This window comes from Helicoverpa zea, chromosome 12, assembly GCF_022581195.2.
Source record: "Helicoverpa zea isolate HzStark_Cry1AcR chromosome 12, ilHelZeax1.1, whole genome shotgun sequence".
NCBI lineage: Eukaryota > Metazoa > Arthropoda > Insecta > Lepidoptera > Noctuidae > Helicoverpa > Helicoverpa zea.
In genome coordinates, this window is record NC_061463.1 from 9521174 (window position 1) to 9545506 (window position 24333).

Consider the following 24333-nt stretch of genomic DNA (forward strand, 5'->3'; position numbering starts at 1 on the left):
TTTGAACATTATGTCAAAAATGATGACTTTAGTATAACAATTAATTATCATTTAAAGTTACAGATGGAGTTCATATCAGGATGTTTTCATAAACATAGTTTAGCTTATCTTCCACTAATGTGGTGGCCTTAAAACAAATTACTTTGAGTGAGTAGTATTAAGTAGACCTTAATTATTTTTTCTGATGCAAAATATGTAAACTTAATCCTAGAAGAAAGGAGGATCTGTATCTCGCAAGCGCTGCTAAGCGTGAGGTAGGTATGTAATGTAGGATTCTGTAGCTTTAAGAACAAGCCCAGATACAAAGTGCAGATAAGAAATGGGAGCTTTCTCGATTTAATACCATACACACGTAAAATGCTTTATGAGTCTGAAAACGTACAAATTGCGCGTCGCATACCAGAGACATGCTTACTTTCAACTTCTGATCGCAAATACACTGGTCACGATTACGAACAGTCTCAGTAAGACCCGAGCCAAGTCTAAAAAAACACCTTTTATATAAAACTACGTTTGATGTCATTCAATCACAAAGACAGAATTGTTTTCTGTTGCAAATCCTATCCACCTGTATCCTATCCTAATCCAGCATGCATTGCAGGTGTGCATTACACAAAAACCAATGGTATCCTATTCGAGAAGTCAAAAGAGTCGACCTGCCAACGTCAGCTTCTGCGCTAAGCAAGTGTTCTTAATAGTACCATCAGAATTACATTCATCGTTGAATGAGGTGAATAAATTTTCAGAAACCACAATAACAGTAGGAGCCAAAGCGTATTATCGCTTCATAGAGCTCTGATTGGCCCCACGTGACCAAGTTAGGTCTGATTTGTTCGTTCATCAGATCTTTGAAAGTGTTTCGGTGGATACTTACTGTCGTCCTGTGTGACACAAAATATGGTATATAAACGTCCTCCGCAAGAGCGAAATTTTCCCGGTGTGCGGTAGTGACGCACAGTATACAACACTTATGTTTCTTTCGATTTGCTGGCTCCACCAAGAAATGACAAATTGCAAGCGTACATTTTGAAAATCTTGGCAAAGCTGCAGGTTTCAAGTACGAACACATGAAGTGGACTCTCACTCACTCATTAGGCGTGCGCGATCCTCGGGCGTGTGAGTAGCGCGGGCGCCGCGCGTGCGTCGCGTTTTGCTGCCCTGCGGCATTTACCTACAGCGCGCTCGCGGCGCGGACGCGCCGCTCTCCTTGACGTTTAACTGCTAAGGCGTTTAGCGGGCGGCGGGGATAGCGGGCGAAGGGGTAAGAACGCAACTCAAGCGCCGCGTGCTCGCCACGAGCGCGTCGCTTGCACTCTTCACACATGCCGCAGGGCAGCAAAACGCGACGTTCATGCAGCGTGCTCGCGACGCCCGCGCTACTCACACGCAGGAGGATCGCGCACGCCTAATGTGGGGTCAGCCTTACCATAGTGAGTAAGTGCACAGAAAATCCCCGTCATACAAGTGTTTCTCCCCAGTAGTGTAACTATCCTACCCTATGCGCCTGCTGATGATGATGACTCATTTTATCATCCATCCAGCTATTCCCCAACTATGTTGGTGTTGCCTTCCAGTCACCGAATCTGTTTGAGTACCAATATTTTGCTTGGAGCGACTACCTATCTACCTATCTTCAATCCAGTCTCACTACACAAGACGATATCCATGGTGAAACTGACAGACTTTCTGGCTTCTGATTAGTCGCAGCAGCTGCAGAAAATTTACAAATGACAGCTTTGTCAGACTCAAAGCATATAGACATAGATTATAACTGTTTCCTGTGAAAATTACTTACGCACCATATGTAATAATTTTCCAAATTGGCTGACTAGATCCAGAGATATTCACAACGTCACAAACTTTACTTCTTTTGTTTAGATAAATGGTCACATCCACAACACAACCTTGATCAATGAATCTATGCGACTGCTAAGTGCTAATCCTAATTATACTGTCACGTGAAAGAATGCACCTACGGGATAAGTAGTATTTTGACTATTCTATATTGCCTACGCAGACGAAGTTGCGGGCAACAGCTAGTTTACCAAATAAGTTAGCGATTTTTAAATAGTCGTACGATAGAGAAATACAGCAACTTGAAAATACATAGTAAAGGGACGATAGAGATTTGAGAGAAACAGAGATAAATAAACGACCTTATAGTAGAAAGTAGCAGAAAAAGAAACTATCATAAACAAAATACTTAATCATAGAGATGTCATAATCAGCTAAACGAGCCTATTTTTAAATCCGCCAGTAACACACGACGTAACCATAATATTTTATGTACTGCATATTAATTACGAGTATTACAACCTCAAGCTCCATAATATTGCCTATTAAACTATCTATCGAACGTATCATTAACCTGATTTCCATTTGAACGAGCAATTTTTGCTCGATCTACTTCTACGAGGAAGCCACTATCAGCTACAGTACATTATACTGACAATTCATTATAATTATTTCGATAGACATCATTCAAATTAGATACTTGTGTTGTAATGCATTTCACTTGACTAGGCAAGGAAGCCGTATTGTCTGATCTGTTTTCAATATACATACATACTTTAATGTATTATCAAAATCTTCAGTAAAGGTCAGGCTATAATCCTGTATTGGCTAAGCGGATTTGCAACTTATGTCACACGTTAAGATGACAACCCTTTTCTTTGAGGGATAACTTTCGTGCTTAGAACTTTGCAGGCCTTTGCAGCAAATCAAGAATTAAAAACAGAATCTGAGACACCTGATCATGTGAATATTCACCAAAGAAAGTTTACAATCGTAGCACTTCTTTGATATAGAAAAAAAGATAGGAAGAACGACAGCGAAAAATACATCGGTATGTGCTAAACTGTACAAACATTGTTATCTTTCCAAACATAATATTTGCGTTCATTCCTTTCCACGTTTATCTATCGTCATCTTCAGTGCTCTTGTACCTGATACAATTTTTCTCACACCCTTTTTCACTGAACCTATCGCATCGAGCACTTATCCCGCGTAGTACATTTAGGCTAATAAGGCGAGAGAGCCGAGTCGAGGTAATACGAAGTGGCTTTTACGTCATTTCGCTTACATTCATGTGCTGAACGCTGAGCTGAAAGAACTTAAGAGCATTGGCAATAAAACGCCAGTATATGTTGCCAATAATGTATTAGAAAAAGTGATAATTGAATTCGCAAGCGATCGTTACTTCGCAGGCCAGTTTAATATGTTTTCATACAACTTTCTTTCAATGACGAATAGGAGATTTCAAATGTATTCTGTGATGTCTTTAATGGAACCTAGGAAGTGTTTTTACCGTATATCGAATGCTATCGAAGTCTGAACAATGTGCAATAAATATTACCGTAAGTTTTGTTTAATGCATTCATCAAGCAACAATCAAGTTCAACGACACGGCTATTTAAGTAACAACGCGACATCTTATTTTTGGTTATGTTTGCTTTTTTCTCTGTAACCTTTAAGGCCGCGACTTGATATGAACTGTTTAATTAATGTTTAGTTTGGCTTGAATATTTAACATGATAAGGAAGATCATAATGCATTGTAGCTGATAACTACATTCGTAACGATAATAAAAGTCATATCCTACATAGATATTAAACAAAAATCATGAAAACAATAATTATTAAGTGGGGAGTTTATTCACAAAAGATTACTTAGAATGAAACCCATCTTAAAAACAAACAACATCATGCATGGCCTTCACAACTAGACTTATATACTTATTATAACTGCAAGTAGTCACATTGAACTGTACATTGAATTGAACTGCGAAATATAAGTAACGTTATTTACATAAAACTACACAAGTAGTATAGACAACCACAAGCAAAGAATCCTTTAAGCTCATTTCCAAGTAAATAAAACTTGTTTTCGCAAGGAAAAACACATCAAAGAAGTAATATATAACTTTTGCAACTTTCTCTCGAAGAGCCGGCCGGATTGGGTCAACGATTGATCATTTATATAAGGATAACAGGCATGATGATCCATATAATATACAAATAAATGGTAAATTAAAAGTTAAAACAACAAAAGTTGAACTTTACCTTTTGAATAAAGAAACAAAAATAAATATCACTTGAACACGAGAACACAGACACAAAGTTCGTATTTAGGTTATGTTCGTATGTCGTCTGGCTACCAGGGCGGCAGAACAGCGCAGGAGGTTCGAGCGCACCTGTTACCGCGACGCGAGGAGCGTTACTGGCACGAAGCGGTCCATTAGTCGCACCGCAGACGTCATGCGGAAGCCGGTTCTGGTGGACACCGATGCCTTCGAAGAAAACCGCGATAAAAGATGCACTCTACACTCAACGGCTACGCAAAAAATGACACACCAGCCATTTAAAGATGATGAAAACATCAACATGCGCAAATAAAACGTGAATACGTATTTGGCACGAGGTGTTAAATTACGAATTTTATCAGTTTTTAAAAGACCGATCTTTGCAGTTCGAAGAGAATATTTATTTCACATTTTCACAAAAGTAAATACATTCAGGCTTACGAACGATGAAAGAAAAAAGTTACCTTGCGAAGTCGAGGATTAAAGAAAAACAGAATATATCAAGTTCTTATCAAGAAAGACTCAACTGAGGGGGATATATCTGTTACGATGTTACTGATACAGAGAGATAAAAACACTTTTGCATAAAAGATAAAAATGTTAATGGCTTTTATTGCTAGTTTATTTAGAACATATGACATTATTGTCTTTGACAATAAACTAATACAATAAGGTGATTTATTTAAGAAATTGACGGTCACACGCTATATGAATTTGAGAAGTTTGTATTTTTTGGATAATCTATTTGGACGTTATTCCTGAACAACTTTCTTTCTAATTTTCAGACGTAGGCTTCAAATAATTGATCTTCCTGGGGAACAACGATCTTGCAAACCTAACTAGAGGGTACTAGCTATTAGCCTTTTGGCAAGCCACAAGCCAGGGAGTTAAACCGATATTTCCATACCAAATATCTTCTACAAAAGCAGTAAATTGCATTTATATTGAGTCTTAGAGCTCTACATTACTGAAGCTACGTGACTTCAAAATAAATTCATTTCTCACTGGTAGCAATGCTGCAGCAGAAGAGACTTTGGCCTGTACGCAGGAGGCAGTTTTTCGCCCCAAACCAGTTGACTAAAACTAGGAACTCTCTAGGATGTAAGAAAAATGAGAATAGCAACACCATAAAGAAAGCGTGTTGCCAACATCTGGCAAATTATCATGTAGAAATTCATTCAACTCTAATTCATTATCATATTGGACAGGTTTTGCTTGTGTGGGCAGGCCACAAAGGCTATTAATAAAAAAAACTCTTTCATTTATAATACAATCGATCTAATCGATCAAATCCATATTTATCAATGAGAACAAATTATTATCAATTATACATGATATTTGCACTTGTAATAGTTTTTTTGCTGATGTCATTGTTTGAATCTAATTGCTCAGTTTACTGTAGTGGTAAGCAAAGGTATGTGTGACTGCGTATGTACCCACACACTTGTATTAATGTCAAAGTAAAGATATGACAAAAAAGCTTTTGTAGTTGAATATTTAGAAAAGATCCAATTTTGTCACGACCATCGAGATTCAAAGATTTTAAATCATTGAAGAAGAATTAAATGAAGTTTTAAAACTAATGAAGTACGACGACGATATAGTAATACGGCATGACTACTGAATTATTGCGAAATAATTACTTCCTTTAAAGAAGCTACTTGTAATAAGTGTCATCTTCCTCTATGAATCATTCACTCAAATGTAGTTTGTAAATAAATCTATGAATGGTTACCTCACCTCTGTACTATTAGGAGTTTAGATATTAACTAAGTGACTTAAGTTGCTTTCTTTTCATTTAATCTAAGAAAACAGTTTCTGCGAGATTGCAGTTTTAATGATATGTTAATTGATTCAGTTTATTTATATCAACTTCAACTTGTTCTAAGACGCCTGTCCTGTTCTACTAGAATTTTCTCCTTCCTATATAGCATTGGTAGAAAATTGTGTGTGAAACCAGCTAAACATCCCCGGAGGGTTCGCGACAATTTGTTCAATTACGTCCGGCGGTCCCTTGAGAATTTTAACTTTCTAACAACGTGCCTTCTCTGTATAACAATGAACGTTATTATTTTAGTTTTTGATTGTTATGTCGTGTAGCTTAACTATGTGACTTAATTGCAGTGACAAAGTAAGTAACTTTGCAACAATATCAGGAGCAAAATGGACTAATTTCATATTCAATGACACATAAACTTAGATTGCATCGTGTTCCCTGAACAAAATTATTTTTGGCATAAAAAGTCGGGACTGTTGTATCCTGCATGATTCAGAATGGCAAATAAAGAAAAACGAAACCAACAAAGCCGTGTTCAAAGTAATCTAAGTATAGAAACGCTCGAAAAGAACACTCTTCACATAACGATTCATTTTGCGATCAACTTTGAGTAAATTTCTGAGGAGCCAATTACGTGGCGAACTTCGCACTCCAGGATAGCTCCGGCTCGGCCGCCGCCGGCTGAGAACTGTTGACTCACCACTCGAGACGAAATGACACAGTCTTCATTTGATACTCCTCAAATATTTACTAAATGTTTTATCCATCTATATTTTATTCATTAAACGATCCATTTGACCTTCTACCCTGGTTTAATTGGACACACCGATTACAGAAACAATTATTTTTTTGGAACAAGAATCGTTACAAACAATTCGTAGCCGAATATCGTAATACACGCTGTAGTGAAGAAACCGTGTAGATTAAGGCGTCAAAGCAATCTTCGTAGCGTGCCAACTGGACACGGATCATAGGCAGCAGTTTAAGCGATTAGTGCATAAATAGGAGACGATGAAGCGAGTTTCAACGCCGTAAGAAGTGATATCGACCGGTCTATTAGATATGGATCGAGGCCAAAAACTATCAATAAATTCTAATCACAAGAAGAGTGAAAACATCCAGAGATAAGCCGATACATTATTCATTCTCGTATCCGTAATTCTAGGGGCTGTTCGCGAGTCGTATCGCTAAGTGTTAGTTATCAAGCAGACATTCAATTTAATAGCAGCAAGCTAAACGCCAGGCAGTTTCTACCGTTAGATGGAATTTCACCAATTTGTGGCTAGTCTGGTGAGCGACAGTTACGCAGAGAAACATAAATATAAATAGACAAAGTCATTTGTCACGTACATTGATCTTCTCATCATAGCGAAACTTAAGTACTGCTACATGATTAACTACTTAAGAAAGCTTTAATATAGAGAGTAACTTAACATCCGTGTTAAAATTTAGCACAGTCATATTATTTCTCAAAATAGAAAAATGAGTGGTAGTTTTACGTTTGTGAAACTATTCTCCCTAGTGGAGAATGAGTCCAATATTCTATGTAACATCCTTTACTTTAGTGCAAATGTTCTGACAGACAGAAGCATCAGTAAAAATTCCTATCACTCATTCAGCTGTCTGACGAAATTTAACAAAAACACTTGTTATTATTTGCGCACGATAAGGGAAGGTTTTATTAGCCCATCGCCAATGAAACCTGAGGTAAGTGATAAGTGGTAGACGCTACACTTATTATCATTTACCAACTATGTGTGTTTCTATGTCACATGCACTATGCACAGATATAAATAGCTGTTTATCTTAGCGCATTCATGTCATTATTAGGTTTGTAGTGTGAGTGAAAGTAACCGCTAAAGTAGCGAGGAGACATCAGAATAACCTAAGGCCACGACTTTTATGTAGAGAATTAGATTTGTCATTTTTGAGAAGCGATCAAATGAAACGTACGTAAAGGACGTCGAAGATTTCCATCAAAACAGTATTCAAATTAGATACTACATAGGTCTTTCGTCAACCGACATGTATGTCGAAATCGCCATGGCAAACAACATGATTTCTCCTCAAAACTTAAGAAAACGCAACGTTTGAACGGAAACAGCTATTATTGCCTACACGCTGTGTTTACGGTCTGTCGATCATTGCGATCGTTGCACTGACCACAACACTGCATCCATATCGATAAGTATACCTATCGGCTATTGCGTTAAAGTATCGTGAGTTACTTATTGGCTTGTTATTACAGAGGGTTATGTTGCTTTGCTAAATTGAACGTGTCCAATTATAAAGGTTGGATTGTTGCATTATCTTCATCTGAAAGTATGGCATTGGCCACAAGGCAAAACATGACATTACTATTTGTAGGCTCATGAATGTCTGCTCAGTAACCTCTCTACTTAACGAAATCGGCTCACAATTTAAAACTTCCAACTGCATAATTAAATTGCAGGCACGTTAGTTGAATTCTTCAGTGGGTAATAAATCAACTCGATTTAATCTTTTATTTTCAGGTCTTAAGTTTTTATCTTTCTGCTAACTGCTACGAGGCGGGGTGCTCTATTTTGCTTGGAAAAATAAATACAAAAGGAAATTAATGAAGCTACAACTTGCAAGTAATGTCTCTTGCTCTGGCAAAGTTGCGGCAGATGCTCAACGCTATTATTCGACAAATTGTAGTTCGACATCTCTTTAAAGCCCAATCCGCAAAGTGCTCCAGTTAGCTAAATGGCGTTGACATTTTATTGTCTGGAGTGCCTGGACTGTAAACTAAGACGAAATCAGTTTCTGTGACGTAAGAACAAAAGCTAACAATAGGCGAGTCGTGATGCCTGTTTTAAAAGACGTCGGGGATAATTGAAATAGAATCTTAAGATATCTTTGTGGGTGACACTATCAGCCCAAATATATTCTTGGAAGATTTTGCAACGACTTTGCAGCAATTTCTATTCCTGCATTAAATAAAGATATGAAACGACATTCATCAAATCACGAGACCTTAAAACGAAACTTCCCTAAAATTTTGCTTACAAATGACAAAACTTTAACCACAGCATCCAAAGTACGCACATTACAAGTAAATTGCTTTTTAAAGAAAACATCCTGACCAGTCACAAAAGGCTCAAATTGGCTCATTCTGGAATGGCGGCCCTTTGGATATAAAAACCAGTTTCCGAGTCAATTCGAAAAATTTCTTATTAAAAGTTATCCTCAGACTTTATTGAGCTTTTGGATCCAAACAGAGCCTTTGAAGGAAGTTATAATAATCGTGTGTTACTCACGTCTTCATAAGAATCCATAACAATACGATCCTCATTTATTACATTAGTATGATGTTATTAAAAACAGCGATATTCTGGTGGAACAGCTAATGCAGGTGCATTACAACGGTTTCTTTTCCAAGGAGGCGTATTCGTAACGGTCGAGTGCACCCAAGTGTGCACAGTCATCTTTGGAACAACATTGATGATTAGATAAGACTTGAGTTATCGTTATCTGAACTGTCTCATCTGCACGAAGAAATTCTAGGTAACTAGTTTTTAGGACATTCTTTGTATGAGTTAAGAGACTGGGATAAGCAGCAGAAAGTGTTTCATGCATGAAGCTTATTATCTACAACAGCATCGCTCTTAATAAATCATATTGAATTATTATCAATTTAGCCCAGGTGACAAAGAATTAGTAGAAAAACAACAGAAAAGTTTTTGCCGTCTTAAATTCCTGTGGTTAGCCATTACCATTCCATTGTAAAAACATTATTTTATTATGCACTGCGTGTTGTAAATACGTCATCTACCGATGCCATTAGTAATATAAATAAAATGCGTTTGATAATTGTTTTAAGTACATATTCTTTCTTATTTTTTCCTGCCTTTCCTTCGTCCAGAAAGCCCCTTCGTCCTTTGATGGCCGTCTTTTATTACTTTGGATCTTCAAAACCGAACTGATCTTAAAACCTTTTTGTACGATTCTAATTTTAAATTAGGAACTATTCTGAAGTCAACATAGAAAAAGTTGACAAGGTCAGGTCTGGGTCAAGTTCAGCCAACAATACACATTTTACAAGCAAGTCCGCAATAACCGGACGGACGGCCATTTTCCTCAAGTCACCAAATAAAATGTTACACAAAGAAGTCTCCGAAAAGCTAATACCGCAATACCGCATTTCTTTTGTTTTCTGCGACCAGTAATTACGGAAGGAAGACAATCTCATATTGTTGGTATTGCATATTTTTGTCTGTTTGATGACAAAACAATACAATTGTTATCTTTGCTTATGGTGAAATCTTTTTTATTATTGCGTATTGTTGTTATTCCGTATTCAGTACAATATTTGTGTATGTAATTAATTTTTAACTTATCTACTATGTGGTAACCTCTTTAATTTAGTAAACGAAACCGCAATTGCGGGAATGTGGATTCCCGGACTTTGCCGTGTTATTGAATCTTTCTAGGAAATTCTTACCAACAGCTGAGTTCTTTTGTAGGGGTTGACCAATGCTTTGTATGTACTTATTTTAAGGTTACAATTACAGTTTTAATTGGCTGAACCATTAGACAATTAACTGGGTATAGCGTACAGATTACATATTGTTTTTTTACAGCAAAATAATTACTGCTAATTGGCACAATGTAAGTCAATTAGATAAGAATTGAGTTCACAATTTAGACAAGTAAATTCACTAATAAGAGAAAGATAGATAATGTAATAATAAGCAGCTTATCAACAGTTTGCTGGCTCACAAATATGACCTGTCTTATTTCTGTGCTAAAATGACATCATTGTGCTAAAAATAAGCGTGAAGAAATTGTTGCACGTTTTTTATAATCCATTCATGAGTTGTATACCTACTTATATCATGATAGGTAAGTAATGAGTTATGTTAGAAGGAGCTACTCTATAGAATCGGAAAAAAACGTATGTACTTCACTAGACATCATTCTAAATTGTACTTATACCTGACTAAAGTCAAGTTTATTAACCTTTCCCAAGTTAGTAGGTATTTAAGTTGAACATTCCTTATAATTCTATTGCTTAATAATTATTATATTTATTAACAACATATACCTTTTCCAACCAACACAAACAACAATAAGGCACAGTAGAAGTCTATATGTTAGATTCAGTGAACTGTATGATAAGATTATCCCTTATCAATCATACGTAAGGGATCTCAAGTATTTCTCGTGAAGTCAGAGACCTTTTTCCTTTTACTCAAGTAGGTAGACAATGACAGATTACCTTTTTATCAACATTTGACTAAAATAGGACATAAGAATTTTACACAATAGATATGACAATGTATTTATCATCATCTGCCAAGCCTTTTCCCAACTATGTTGAGGCTGGCTTCCAGTCTAACTGGGTGCAGCTGACAACCAGTGTTTGACATAGAGCGACTGCCTTTCTGACCTCCTCAACCCAATTTTAATAATGAACTTAATAAAATCTGTATACCTACTTACCTACTTAAAAGAATTAATTTACGGCTTGCAATTTTTATATGGTAGATAATATTATATCCCAAAATAACACTTACCAGACAGATGGTCAAGAGCAGTTATCCCTAAGTATTCTATTATATCCTAAACTACCTCAAGGTCTGGAAAGTTCCAGTCAACCCTACTCAATTAGAGCTTAAAACATTGGAAGTGACATTTTCTGTACAACATTATTGTAATATCATATGAAAACAGTTTTTATTCCTAGGAGACTGTTCGATTTGTTTGAAGTTTTTAACAAAAATATTTTACCTAACATTTTGATATTGTTGTGACTTCATAACGGTCATTTTGAATAACTGAATACCAAAAACCTATGTATTCTTTAGTTAGTTAATGTTTGTACGATCTAAAATGTAATTTAAAAATAATTTAAAAAATGTTTTTATATATTTTATTAAGTACCAACAGAATTCATCATTATCACTTCTACATTAACATGCCACTGTGCATATTGCTTAACTGTTGAAAATGAAACCATAAATTCAAAGATCATTGTTATACTACAAGTTCCTGAACAACTAAATTACAGTCCAGGAACGAGGACAAGGACTTCCTCCGTCAAAAGTTTATGCAACAGGATCTAAGGAGCAATTGGGTGCTAAATATAGAACCCTTGACCGTACCAAGCAGTCAAGAGATTTATTATTTCCTCTCTCAATCTTGTCTGTCCTTGTTGATTGTCATTTGTTATTTATTCTTCAACAATGTGAAGCTAATTGTTTATTTGACAATCACTGTTGTTGATTTTGAATGGTTAAATGGTTGTTTTGAATTAATGTTGTAGATTTTTTAGAGTTTTTGCATATTGCAGCTGCCTTTAGAGGCTAAAGCCTGAGTCTAAAGTAGGAGGGTAAATGGTTATTGTTTCAAGCAAAGTATTTAGATCATTGATGAGTGTGTAATAACATTCTTTTCTTATTACTCCCATCCTGATAATAGTAGATTGAAAATGTGTGCTATTTCTTTAATGCAGCCTGCACATTACAGTCAGACACAAGTTAACAATAAGACACATTTCCACAAAAAGAATAACAGTGATGAAGATTACCGTTGATTTACCGCCATTTTTAGCGCGTGCATAACAAATTGTGTCGTGTCAATATGTTCATGCTAATAAAATAAAGAATACCTATAGGAAATTAGTGATTGAGGATACCTACCTAAACATAACAAAATAATGATCAATGAAAATTCTCGAATACCCAATGCAACGGAAAGATTTTGTAACAAAGATAACGCGAAGGATTTTGTACTGTCGTCAATATCACAATAAAAAAACATCGAATATGATAACACGATTAAACTGTCGAATAACAGAGGAAAACATCAAATAAAAAGTGCAATATCACCATGAAAAAGTATCAATTAGTCATTTCACTATACATAGAAGTTATTTGAAGTATGTTTCAAATAGTTTTAATACAAAACAATGTAAATATTGAAACCGTTACCTTTTAAAACAATCACAGTGCGGCACAGGTCAACAGGAACAAAGTAGGAGGCCGTCCAGCGTTCATACGAATTTACACGTGCAACGGCACCGTATAACAAGAGTAAACACTATCGACTAAAATTTCGCAATAGCTTAATTCCACAAACTAGTTTTAACAATTTTAATCAAAAATAATAAAAGAATATTTTGCAAAATAATAATCACAACACACATACGATACTCTCTTGCGAAAAATCTGACATTAGTGACAGTTGGGATTTTTTTTTGTTCCTCTGATCTTGCTTGATTACACGAAACCGGTTTCTTGTGTGAGAAACATCGTGACAAAATATAAATAATTTTCACATATTGTAATTTACTTATTTTTACTGTTAATTCATAAGAAAGGTATGACAACCAAAATTATGCTTTTTCATTTCACTAAATAAACTGAAAACAAAAAATCTTTTGTCACCGCGCACACAGTGCCATCTATGACTGATATTCGGAAACCTGTAAGTCTATAAACTGCCATCTGGTGTATTTTTGTATAACTAATGTATTCGTAAGTTCTGAATTACTATGAACAAAAGTCAATAGATGGCGCTAGATGCTTGTGTCCCTCAAATCTCATTCTATGCTGTTACGTCGATTGTTATCAAACCTAGTTAAACTACAGTAAGTACTAACTAAGTATTAACTAAGTACCTATGCATCCATTTTTGAACAATGTATAACGTCGTAACTGCCTCGTTGGTCTAGCTGTCGCAAGTGCGGCTGCTAATCACGAGGTCTCGGGTTCAATTCCCGAGTCGGGCCGAAATCGCTTTGTGGGTTTTAGAAGACTTTCACAAAGCAGCCCGGAGCCTGGAAGCTGGTGATTGATACACCCGTGCATCGGAGAGCACGTAAATGTCGGTCCTGCGCCTGATCTCTCTCCGGTCGTGTCGGATTACCGTCCCTTCGGGCTATGAGAGTTAAGGAATAGTGAGTGCACCTGTGTCTGCGCAAATGCTCGTGCACTATAATATGTCCTGCGTAATTGGCTAATCTCCTTACATGAGAACAGCCGCCGTAGCCGATAATCGGCTAGGAGGACATCATCAACGTCGTACGTCATCATTATCAAAATCAAATCAAATCATCTTTATTCTCAGGCATCAAAGGCCCATAGATAAATACCTACCTTAAAAACTAGCATACATAATATGATATACAATGTTAAATGAAAGCTTTTCTTAACCATCCAAATCCAATATTGATAACAAAAATTTCTTAAACTATATACTGACACAAACTATAGACACTTTTCAGTTATGTGGTGACAAATTGTATCAAAATGTTGATCATAAAAGTGTCCTGGACCATATATACAACGAAATTGTGATCACTTTGATTGAGGCAGCAGAAATAACCTGTAGTGAAAATCAGCCTAAATCAGGGAGACGTGGTCCGGGATGGAACAGCCATGTGCGTAAACTACGCATGGAGGCGAGGCTGAAGTATTAAGCTTGGTTTGAAAACAATAAGCCTAAGTCGGGCAGATTATGGGACGAAATGCGTGCCAGTCAAAATTTGTTCAGAGGAAGAGTAAAATGGTGCCAAAAGCATCAGGATCAACTGAAAATGGATATTATTGCGTCGCATAGATCCAATAAACAATTTAAAGAATTTTGGAAATCTACAAATAAGCTTGATGCTAGGCCAAGCCTTCCTGTAAAGGTAGGGGAAAGTGGTTCGCCGACAGATATAACCAATTTGTTTAAAAACCAGTTTCAGGTAACATCTCCTCTAGGCGCTAGCAGCGCGGTGTGTGGTGCTGAGTTTTGTCAGGGCAGTGAGTTTATGCGTTTTAGTGCCAAAGAAGTAACAAAAGTTATTACCAAAATGGCTGGAGGTAAATCTCCTGGTCATGACGATCTCAGTATTGGACAGTTTGCTTGACACTAGACTAGACAATTGGTTGGGTATTCATGCACACGATTCGGTTTTAAACCAAGACTCTCTACAGAAAGTGCAATTTATGGACTCAAGCAAACTGTTCAATACTACGTAGATAGAGGTACTCCAGTGTATGCCAGCTTCCTTGATCTCTCAAGGACTTTTGACTTGGTCTCCTACGATGTCCTTTGGGAAAAGCTCAGGGAAGTGGGCGTACCCTCGGAAGTCTTGTGTCTATTTAAGTATTGGTATAGTAACCAGACTAATCAAATACGATTCGTATCTGATTAGTCTGGATCAATACGAAATCGTATCATACGATGGCAAAACAGTTTGTCAGAGGAGTACAGGTTGGAGTGCGGTGTGAGGCAGGGGGGTATAAGCTCACCCAAGCTTTTCAACCTGTACTTGAATGATCTGATTGTTGAACTCAGCAGTAAGCCTGTAGGATGCAAAGTTGGCAATGTTTCAGTAAATAATCTGAGCTATGCAGACGATATGGTGCTACTGGGTCCAACGGCAGGGTCGATTAGGGAAATGTTGAGAACATGTGAGGAATACGCAGTGAAGCTTGGACTTATGTACAATGTAAGGAAGAGTGAATACTTGATCTTTGGAGCCTCTGGTAAACCAATTTGCTACAAACCAACCATTTCATTGAATGGTGTGCCTCTGAAAAGGGTTACCCAATTTAAATATTTTGGCCATTATGTTACAGATGACCTTAAAGATCAGATAGACATGGATCGCGAGCGCAGGACTCTGGCAGCTAGATGCAATATGTTGGCCCATAGGTTCGCTCGCTGTAGCGTAGAGGCTAAGATTACCCTTTTTAAAGCTTATTGCCAGAATTTCTACACTGGCGTCAACTATACGCGGAAGGCCCTAGATGTTCTGCGTGTGCAATATAATAACGGTTTCAGAGTGCTGTTGGGGCTGCCAAGATTTTGTAGTGCGTCTGATATGTTTGCAGAAGCGCATACAAACGACTTCTATGCGATTATGAGAAATAAGACCGCCTCTCTGTTGAGTAGATTACGAAGCAGCTCCAATAGCATTTTGAAGACGTTATCTGACCTGAACGACTCCCGTATATTCCCGTATATTTCCCGTATATTGAGCCAATTTATAAAGGTCATAGTTCGTCAGGACATACCCTAAATTATATATATGTCACCGTAAGATTACAAACATCGTTAGATTACAATCTATCTCGAGAGATTGTAAACTGTCGAATTATTGTAAACCGTAACACCTGATTGCAATTTAACGCATTATTTTTCGGTATATTATAATCTATCGATGAGAAATTGTCAAATTGTCAACTGTCCGAAAGCTCTCCCTGATTGGTCAGTCTTTTTGTAAGATCGAGAGCGATGTAGAGCGGTCAAATTGTCAACTGGCGTAGAACGGAATGCATCTTGCGCGCTGATTGGTAGAACGTCAAAAAAGACAATGTTCTTTGCAACTCCCGGTGTCACAGCTCTTTGACGTGCAAAAATAAGTGACGGTTTAATTTTTTATAAAATCAAAAATTGTACTTAATTTTTAAGACTCAAATTACACACAATTAGAATTGTATTAAAAATTGAAGTTAGTGACGAAAACGAATCGCTGCAAAACCGACTCCACGTAGTCTTGTCTGCCCTACCCCTAGAGTGCAATTCAAAACCGCGTAGGCGCGGAGGGGCGAGGCGGCCTGCGAGCTGAGGCGCAGGTAGTTTCAGCGCTCGCCGCCGCGGCTGAGGCTGGCCGGCTCTGCCGGCCAGCAAGCCGAAGCTGCGGTGGTGAGCGTGAAAACCATCTGCGACGATAAGCTCGCATGGGACCGCCGGAGCCCCGGAGCGCCGGAGCCGTGACAGAAGTTATGCTTGCTGCATGTTGCATGCTTACTTCCATGCTGGGTCAATTAATATGGGATGTGTTATATTTTAAACAAAAAACTCAGTAGGTACGAGTTAAAAAATTAGAAGGTAAATAAATATTTTTATGATGTCATTTAATAGTATTTAAGAAGTTTACTGTTAGAATGCATGCTACAAATTTAGATGCAAAAAAATAACCATCATGCTGAGTTGTATTTATAGTGGAAGATAACTCGTGGCTAAGATAGTATTATTTAGATGCTCGACGCTTTATTAATTGTGGCTGACTTAGTAATTTAGAAGGCAACATACATTTTTGGGGGCGAATAATGATATTAAAAAGAAGCCTGTTTAATTAGCACCCCTTTTATTTTATTTTTAAATATTAGTTTGTATTTGAAGACAAAATACCTAACTGTATTTTTATAAGAGTTATTTTTATATAAATTTAATACTTGAAGAACTTTTGAAGAGCATTTATTTTATTTAACTGACACCTCTATTTCATTCCTAACTCTACGGGAACTCCATGGGAACAGAACGGCTGGTCGTGATTGGTCGATCTTACAAAAAGACTGACCAATCAGAGAGAGCTTTCGGACAGTTGACAATTTGACAATTTCTCATCGATAGATTATAATATAGCGAAAAATAATGCGTTAAATTGCAATCAGATGTTACGGTTCACAATAATTCGACAGTTTACAATCTCTCGAGATAGACTGTAATCTAACGATGTTTGTAATCTTACGGTAACATATATATATATATAATTTTAATTTACTAACCCTAAGGTATAAGCATTACTAACAAGTGAGCCTATGTAGCTTCAATAAATTATTATTATTATTATATTTAAACGAATCCACAGTGGCAATCAGCATCGAGGATTCTTTTTGGAGGTGTCTAATGCTCATGGAATATAAAATTTTGTGACCATTTGGACTTGGATACCTGTCATCATACTCAGACTAAGCCATTTAACTATTAGAACATAGAGGCATAATCTGCTCATCAGCTTTCAGCTAACATCATGATTTATTTCTTTCGGTTTGTATGAATAAAACAATGAATAAAACTGAAACATTTTATTTAAATTATAACTCTTTTCTTCATATAAATAACGCTCTCATTAAATGTATCTGGAAGCCTCTACATAAACATAGTAAATCTTAAATGTCATACAACTAGGTACAGGATAAAATACAGAAAGTAGCTTAGACAAAAATTAAAAATAACTTAGAAATATCGTCGAAATACGCAGTGTATAAACGAAGTCACCCAGTGGATCACTGCAGGCAATCAATGTTCACCTAGAAAATAAATTGTAGGTTAACCAATATTATTTTTTGTGGCCATAGACACGAGTAGATTAGTAGCATTTAGGCGCCATTTTTTTATAAGGCACAATCTTTTGACATTACTTAAGTAGTTAAGACATATTTCCGATAATGCTAAAATCTAAATTTATAAATATGTTAGGCAGTTTTAATTACACCGCTTGGTCTATGAGTAGATACTCAGATTTTATTTATTATGAAAATTCAATAACGTATAGGTAATAATAATTCATGATTGTTATTTTGCTTCTTAGTAGATCAATGCCAATAAGTATACAATGACTAAATAAATCATAATACAATTTTATTAAAAAAATATTTTATCGATTATGATCGACTTAATACTTAGAGCTTTTGTGATTATTGTATTGGATTTGACCAATTAAGCATTTCATAACTTCTTATTTTATTAAATTTAAGAAATATTATTCTGTAGGTAATAATAATGTTTCTAAGCACAAATTATAAAAGACACACAAATCATGCAAAAAGATACAATTTAGGAATAATCATGCGATTCCAAAACATTCAAAGCGTAAAACTGTATCCAAAATATTAAAAATATGATTTCGATCAATTAATTTTGGCACAAAAAATATAAATGTAAAAACACAAAATTAAAAATAAATCTTAAAACCATTCAGTAAAAGGTAAAATGAACATCACAGCAAAATTTTCTAAAATATACATGGTAGTTTCGATAAAAGTACCTAATATACAAAATTGTATTGAATATCAGTAAAATAAATCAAAATAAAATAACGGGTGATTTTTATTAAAATTATGCCAATAAATGCGTCTAGAGATGGACCGATAAATTGACTATTTATTTTCAAACAATTTTTCATTTAAAAATAGGCACACTAGCTGGTTAATAAGCTTGTATTGTAAAAAGAAACTTCGTAAACTTGGTTGTCAGTAAATCAGTACATCTCCATGGGAATTTTGTTACATTGTTACACCTATGTTATATTATTAGCATAGCGATAATTGTGATCATTGCCAGCAGCAGACCTAGCAGCGTCAACCAGTCCAAGTCTGCCAGGTGTTGGGAGAACATCAAGGTGTAGGTACAAGCTAACATCAACGTGCCAGAGTCGTGCCAATCGCGCTTCGACTGCGCGCTATCGCCTGTCGAAACAACAAAAACAACGCATACAGTAAAAAAAACTAGTTAGTAAAGGCAACTAATACAACAGGGATCGTGAACACAAAATGAAAACAAAAAGCTGGATGCAAAATGGTTACAGTGAAAACCATACACCGTGCATGAGAATGGACCACGTACCTCTATTTTCTTTTTGTGAATGGTGAGTTTGCCTTTTAGTTCTCCAGGGAATCACGTTCGTTGGCAGTGAGTTGCTTTGACTAGGAGTACAATCATCCGTTTGGTCTACAGACAACCTTCTCAGTTGCTGATTCATTGTCTGAACTAATTTTGGCGAACTTAACTCATTGCGAATTTTATTTTCAGACTCATTCTCATTATCGGTTTGAGTTCGCGACTTGGGGTTACTGTCCAGTTTAAATATTGTCGCCAGTTCTTCAGAGGAATTATATTCGGTTGAATCAGCAGCATCTTTCTTGGTTTCTAAGTCGTCTTCGTATATAGATAGATTAACGGAAGCCCTATGAGGAACTTCTTGATTACAGATAGTTTGTGAAACTTGGTTCAGTTTTTCAGTGGCTTCTGTTATTCCAGTCATTTTGTCTACGTCACTATTACATTTATCCAGTTTTGGTCCTTTATTCTGTGTGAATAATTTTTCATTTACTTGACAAATACCAGCAATTAAATCCGATATTCCATCTTTTAGCTCTTTAAAAGCGTTTATCTCATTAATTTCTTTAATCTTATCATCAGAATTCAAGAAAGGATTTAAAGAATTGATCACTGGTGGTTTGATTTCCACTTCATTTTCTTTATCGTTTACTGTCTCAATTTTCACTGAGTCATCTTTAATCGTCACTGGGACGACGTCAGGTATTAACTTACTTTCTGGTATCACAACCATCGTTTCTTGAGCTTTTAACTGTTCTTCGCCTTTTGATATATAACTTGAAAGTTTTAAACTTTCATCTTGGAAATTAAGCTCTTTTTCAAAACTATGTTTTAGCTGATCTTCAACTTTATGTAACTGGTCTGATATAGCTAAAAGACTATCTTCAGTCTTCTTTCCTTTAGAATCTTCGCTGACTTCACTAACCTCTGCCACTGGTTTGTCATCTTTTTGTTCACTTACAACTTCAGACCGAACATTTACGTGCTTAATTTCAGGTGCAGTATCTTCAGAAGACTTGCAAGTTAAACCATTCAAAAAGTTTTGCCGACTATCAGAGATTCGGCTCTGGACATCAGATTTTTTCTCGTTGTTGTTTCTATTTTTATCTAATTCAGCTAGCGCTACTCCTAATTTATTACTGGTGTCCATAGCTTCCTGCGCCAACATGCTAAGAACCTGTTGAAACTCATCTTTTGAAGAACGTTTCGATGCTTGTGGAGATCTGTTTGATGGTGATGAGCTTTTGGACTTATCACATGATGGTGGCTTAGCAAGGTGCTTATCGTCACTATGAATGAATGAATCGTCTTTTGCGAAATGATGGGTGGGTGCATGGGTATTATTGACAAAAAGACTGACAGTGTTGTGTCTTTGCTTTACCTTGTTACGAGGATAGTGGTCCTGCTCGTTGTCGTTATTTTCAAAAGTGTTACGAAGCCGTTTCATGACATCACTGTTACTGTGCGTTTTTTGTAGAGTAGCCATTTTACTCATGTTCAAGGCTTCGTCAATTTCCTTCTGTATCATTGTAAATATATTAGCTGACAGGGATCGAACAGCTCTCTTCTTCTTAAGATTAGCAGCGGAGTCTTTAGTATATGGATATTCACTGTAAGAATGATTGTTATTAATGAGGCCACTATAATCTTCACCGTTAAAGTGTGTAGAATGTCTGTTATCCTTCCTCAAACTTCGATACGCTAAGTCGTCTGATACGAGGTCGGGCGATCTGCGAGGGATAAATCGAGGGCGGCCTTTGTTTTCTGGTGTTGCGTGAAGATAATCACTCTGCGGGGCTGGGGAAACCGGTCCTATAGGTATGCCAAACGGCGGTTGAGGGTCTAAAGTCTTTAATCGACTGTTAGTCTGCTTTATATTTCTGTAAACAACATCGTCATAAACTATATCTGGCTCGTTTCGTTCGGATTGCCTATCATCATCGGACGCATACGGCACATAAACGGGTGACGCTAACATGTAACTTATTTGCGCCTGTGCTTCTTTATAATTAGGTTTTTCCTTTGTTAAGGAATTCATTCTTCGAAATGCCATATCATCTTGCAACTTGTCAGGTAATGTCGACCTTCTTTGCACTCGTCTCAAAGGCGTCGTTGGCTGACTTCGCAGTTGGATCTCGTCATCATTCCCATTCCAATCATTAAATTGGTCGTTGAACTTCGGCGTCATTAATTCGCGACGTTCAGCTCTATCTAACAAATCTTCGTCACCTAAACCTAAACTATTGTAGATGGCTTCTAATTCATTGAGAGCGTCGTCAAGATTTGTAGATTTTCGTCTTTCTGAACTCTTTTCGTCGTCAGATGGCATTTGGTAAACACTGGGAACATACGTATCAGACTTATGTCTAACGTGTGTTTTTGATGTCGGCGATGTAACTGTTTTTGGTGGGTCAACTGTTATGGATCGCTTGTACTCTGTCGTCGCCTTCCAAACTTTGGCACCGTCGGTTGTGTCAACAGAAGAGCTTTTAAAAGGAGTTTTGTTTTTATTTTGATTGTCAGTATTTTCTTGGCCCACTTTATTTTGTTCTAAATACGGAGCTACTCTATTTTGTGTGCTATTTGAGAAGTCACTGCTGCTCCTTGAGTTTGCGTACATATTTTGCTGCCTTCTTTGTCTTTCTGCGTCGTCAATTTTTTTCCAAAAGTCAGACGCGTTGCGTGGTCGTCGATATACACTTTCAGCAACGTTTTGGCCAGCTTGGGAGTCACTTAAATATTGATTTTCATGACCATTTTGACTAGTTTTTACGCTAATGGGCCTTCGAGACCGAGGACTTTGATCCGCATAATACAGATAATCATGTCTTAGTTGCACTGGTTCGGGCTTCACAATATTTGTGGGACCTATTGACTTCCTCCAAGGCGGTGAGTTGGCATAGAGGCCGTAATGATTTGGTTCAGCTGACACTGAAGCTGGCCTTCGGGGCTGCTCGTTTCTAATTTGAAAGTTCTGTATATATTCATTGTTCTGCATAGCAATATGATCTTCAGAATTTGATATAGGTCTTCGCAAGCCATTGAAACTGTGACTCAGTGACCTTTCTTGACTTCTCCGCATAACACGTTCGAAATCGTTGTTGGGTACGCCATGTAACTGAACAGTCTGTTGTGAATTGGCTATTCTTTCAGCTATTATGGGGTTATTTTCATAGTACATGGATATAGGAGTTGCGACTTTTCGTTGCATGTCTCGTGGAGGTGGAACAGGCGGTGCTTTTTCTACTCTTTTAACATTCGTTACATTTCCCAATGGAAACTTAACACACATGACGTTATCCGCGTTCTCATACTGATTACTTACACTCCTTTCGCGATTGTTATTAGAATAAAGCATTTCTCTATTAATGTTACTTGTTGGTATGGAATAGTTAATATGCTCATTGTTAACTTTTGCGTTAAAATTGATGGATGATGGATAACTTTGAGTTGAGGGGAATGATGATATTGATTCGGATTTCATAGGACGGCGGTTAACATCATTAGCGTATAATTGTTCTGTTTTCACGTTCTGTGTCTGATCACGTTTGCAGGTTCCGTAGCCACTGCTTTGACTCGTCGGTGTTCTTGTCAACATTTCAACCTCAGCTTTTGTGTAACCTTGCTGTAACAACTCGGCTTCTTTATTAAGTTGATTTTCTTCATCACGAGATAATCTTTTGATATATCTCTCATTCCTAGCACTTCTTGATCTTTTATTTAGTGAGCTATCACGCGAACGCATTAACGAATCTTCACTCCTAAATCGGATCATCAATGATGAATTTGATGATTTGAGTGATTCTTCTTCACTACTTGATTCTCCTTTCATACTATTTCTTAATGCTTCAACTCTGGCTTTCAATCTGCCCTTTCTGGTTTTTCTTGAATGTGACTCCAAGGATGGTCCAGAGGATCTGTTAGAATTATCCTCTCTTAAACTGAGGGATTCTTTGGAAGCTCTGTACATGTCTTGAGTTTTAGCACGATAGTTAATAAAGCCAGCAGATGGATCAGATAGCACGCCATCGTCGGTAACATCTCGAACGTTCGGTTTTGCTAAACTTTGTGCTCTTCTTGAATCTCTGATTACTATATGATCAAAATTGTTGACGGCTGGAGCTTTTTTCTTCTTTTTAGACTTTCTCTTCGATGGGGAACGTGTACTAACTCCTTCGTCGCTTTCCGAAGAGGAACCACTTTCATCTTCCTTTTTCTTTCTTCTAAACAGCTTTCCAATGGACCACTTCTTGTCTTTCTTTCTTTCTGTTTCTTCTGGTTGTGCGGGACGTTCGACGCGGCGTTGGACGGTGGCATATTCTTCTGTGTAGGGACGGTACGTCGCCGTGGGTGCCGATATGTCTCGGTGAGGGACCGGTGGGGAGTTGACAGCCTGAAATGAGACAAATACTAAATTACTATTATGTCACGCGTGGAGTATTTCCAACAGCACCTCGTAATTTAAAACTTCGTTATTTGACCTAGAGTTGGCACCTATTGTGAAGGGACTGAAATGAAAAAACGACGAGTACGTACTATTTAAATAGAGTCATGGAAGTTCACTACTTGTATAATAGGTACCTCGCCCTGCTGTCTAGTAGAATAATTTGCCAAGGTCATTACTTTGGCATGTTGTCAAATGTAAAAATATTATGAATTTGTGTTTTGTTTGCAGAAGTAGGAAGCAGTTATTTAATTTTTTATCTCATGTTAAAGTTCAGAGTGATTTCGACCAAGGAGACTGATAAATACGTACTGGTAAACAATGAGACACTTGTAATTAAATAAATTCCACGTGATCAACATTCTGCGAAGATCTTAATTAAGAAATATACAGCTGAAATAAATTGTCAAAATATAAACGAGTCCCAAAATATAAAGTGGTATTTCGAGTTTTTTTGCTCCGTTACCTACTACAACAAAGACGCATAGGAAAAAACGCTAACACATGCTATACTCAGATATGTAAAAATCAGAATGTGACTAATGTACTGTAACTAACACAATCAACCATTTCCATTTGTATACGTGTAAGTTTATCCCTTTAATTAATTAACGCATTACTGTAATCATCACTTCGTAATATTCAAACAAATCTAATTTAGGAACT

The 24333-nt window shown here is 36.9% G+C and overlaps 2 protein-coding genes across 11 annotated transcripts in view; both read right to left on the reverse strand.

Annotated features, from left to right (window-relative positions):
- The window catches only part of LOC124635134 (supervillin-like), a 206710-nt gene extending 193666 nt beyond the window's left edge, over positions 1 to 13044 (reverse strand). For 4 of the 6 annotated variants that reach the window (XM_047170931.1, XM_047170929.1, XM_047170930.1 and 1 more), the window contains exon 1: positions 12815 to 13044. The gene's annotated coding sequence lies outside the window, so the exon portion shown is untranslated. Of the gene's footprint in view, positions 1 to 4061; positions 4202 to 12814 lie in introns of those variants that run through there. The other 2 variants (XM_047170932.1, XM_047170928.1) reach the window with 2 other exon arrangements.
- Positions 13045 to 17674: 4630 nt separating this feature from the next.
- The window catches only part of LOC124635136, a 129688-nt gene continuing 123029 nt past the window's right edge, over positions 17675 to 24333 (reverse strand). For 2 of the 5 annotated variants that reach the window (XM_047170937.1, XM_047170936.1), the window contains exons 2-4: positions 19230 to 23616; positions 18956 to 19072; positions 17675 to 17914 (exon numbers count right to left, since the gene is read on the reverse strand). In XM_047170937.1, coding sequence (XP_047026893.1) covers positions 17904 to 17914; positions 18956 to 19072; positions 19230 to 23616 — 4515 coding nt within the window. In that variant the 3' untranslated portion in view covers positions 17675 to 17903. Of the gene's footprint in view, positions 19073 to 19229; positions 23617 to 24333 lie in introns of all 5 variants that reach the window. The other 3 variants (XM_047170940.1, XM_047170935.1, XM_047170939.1) reach the window with 3 other exon arrangements.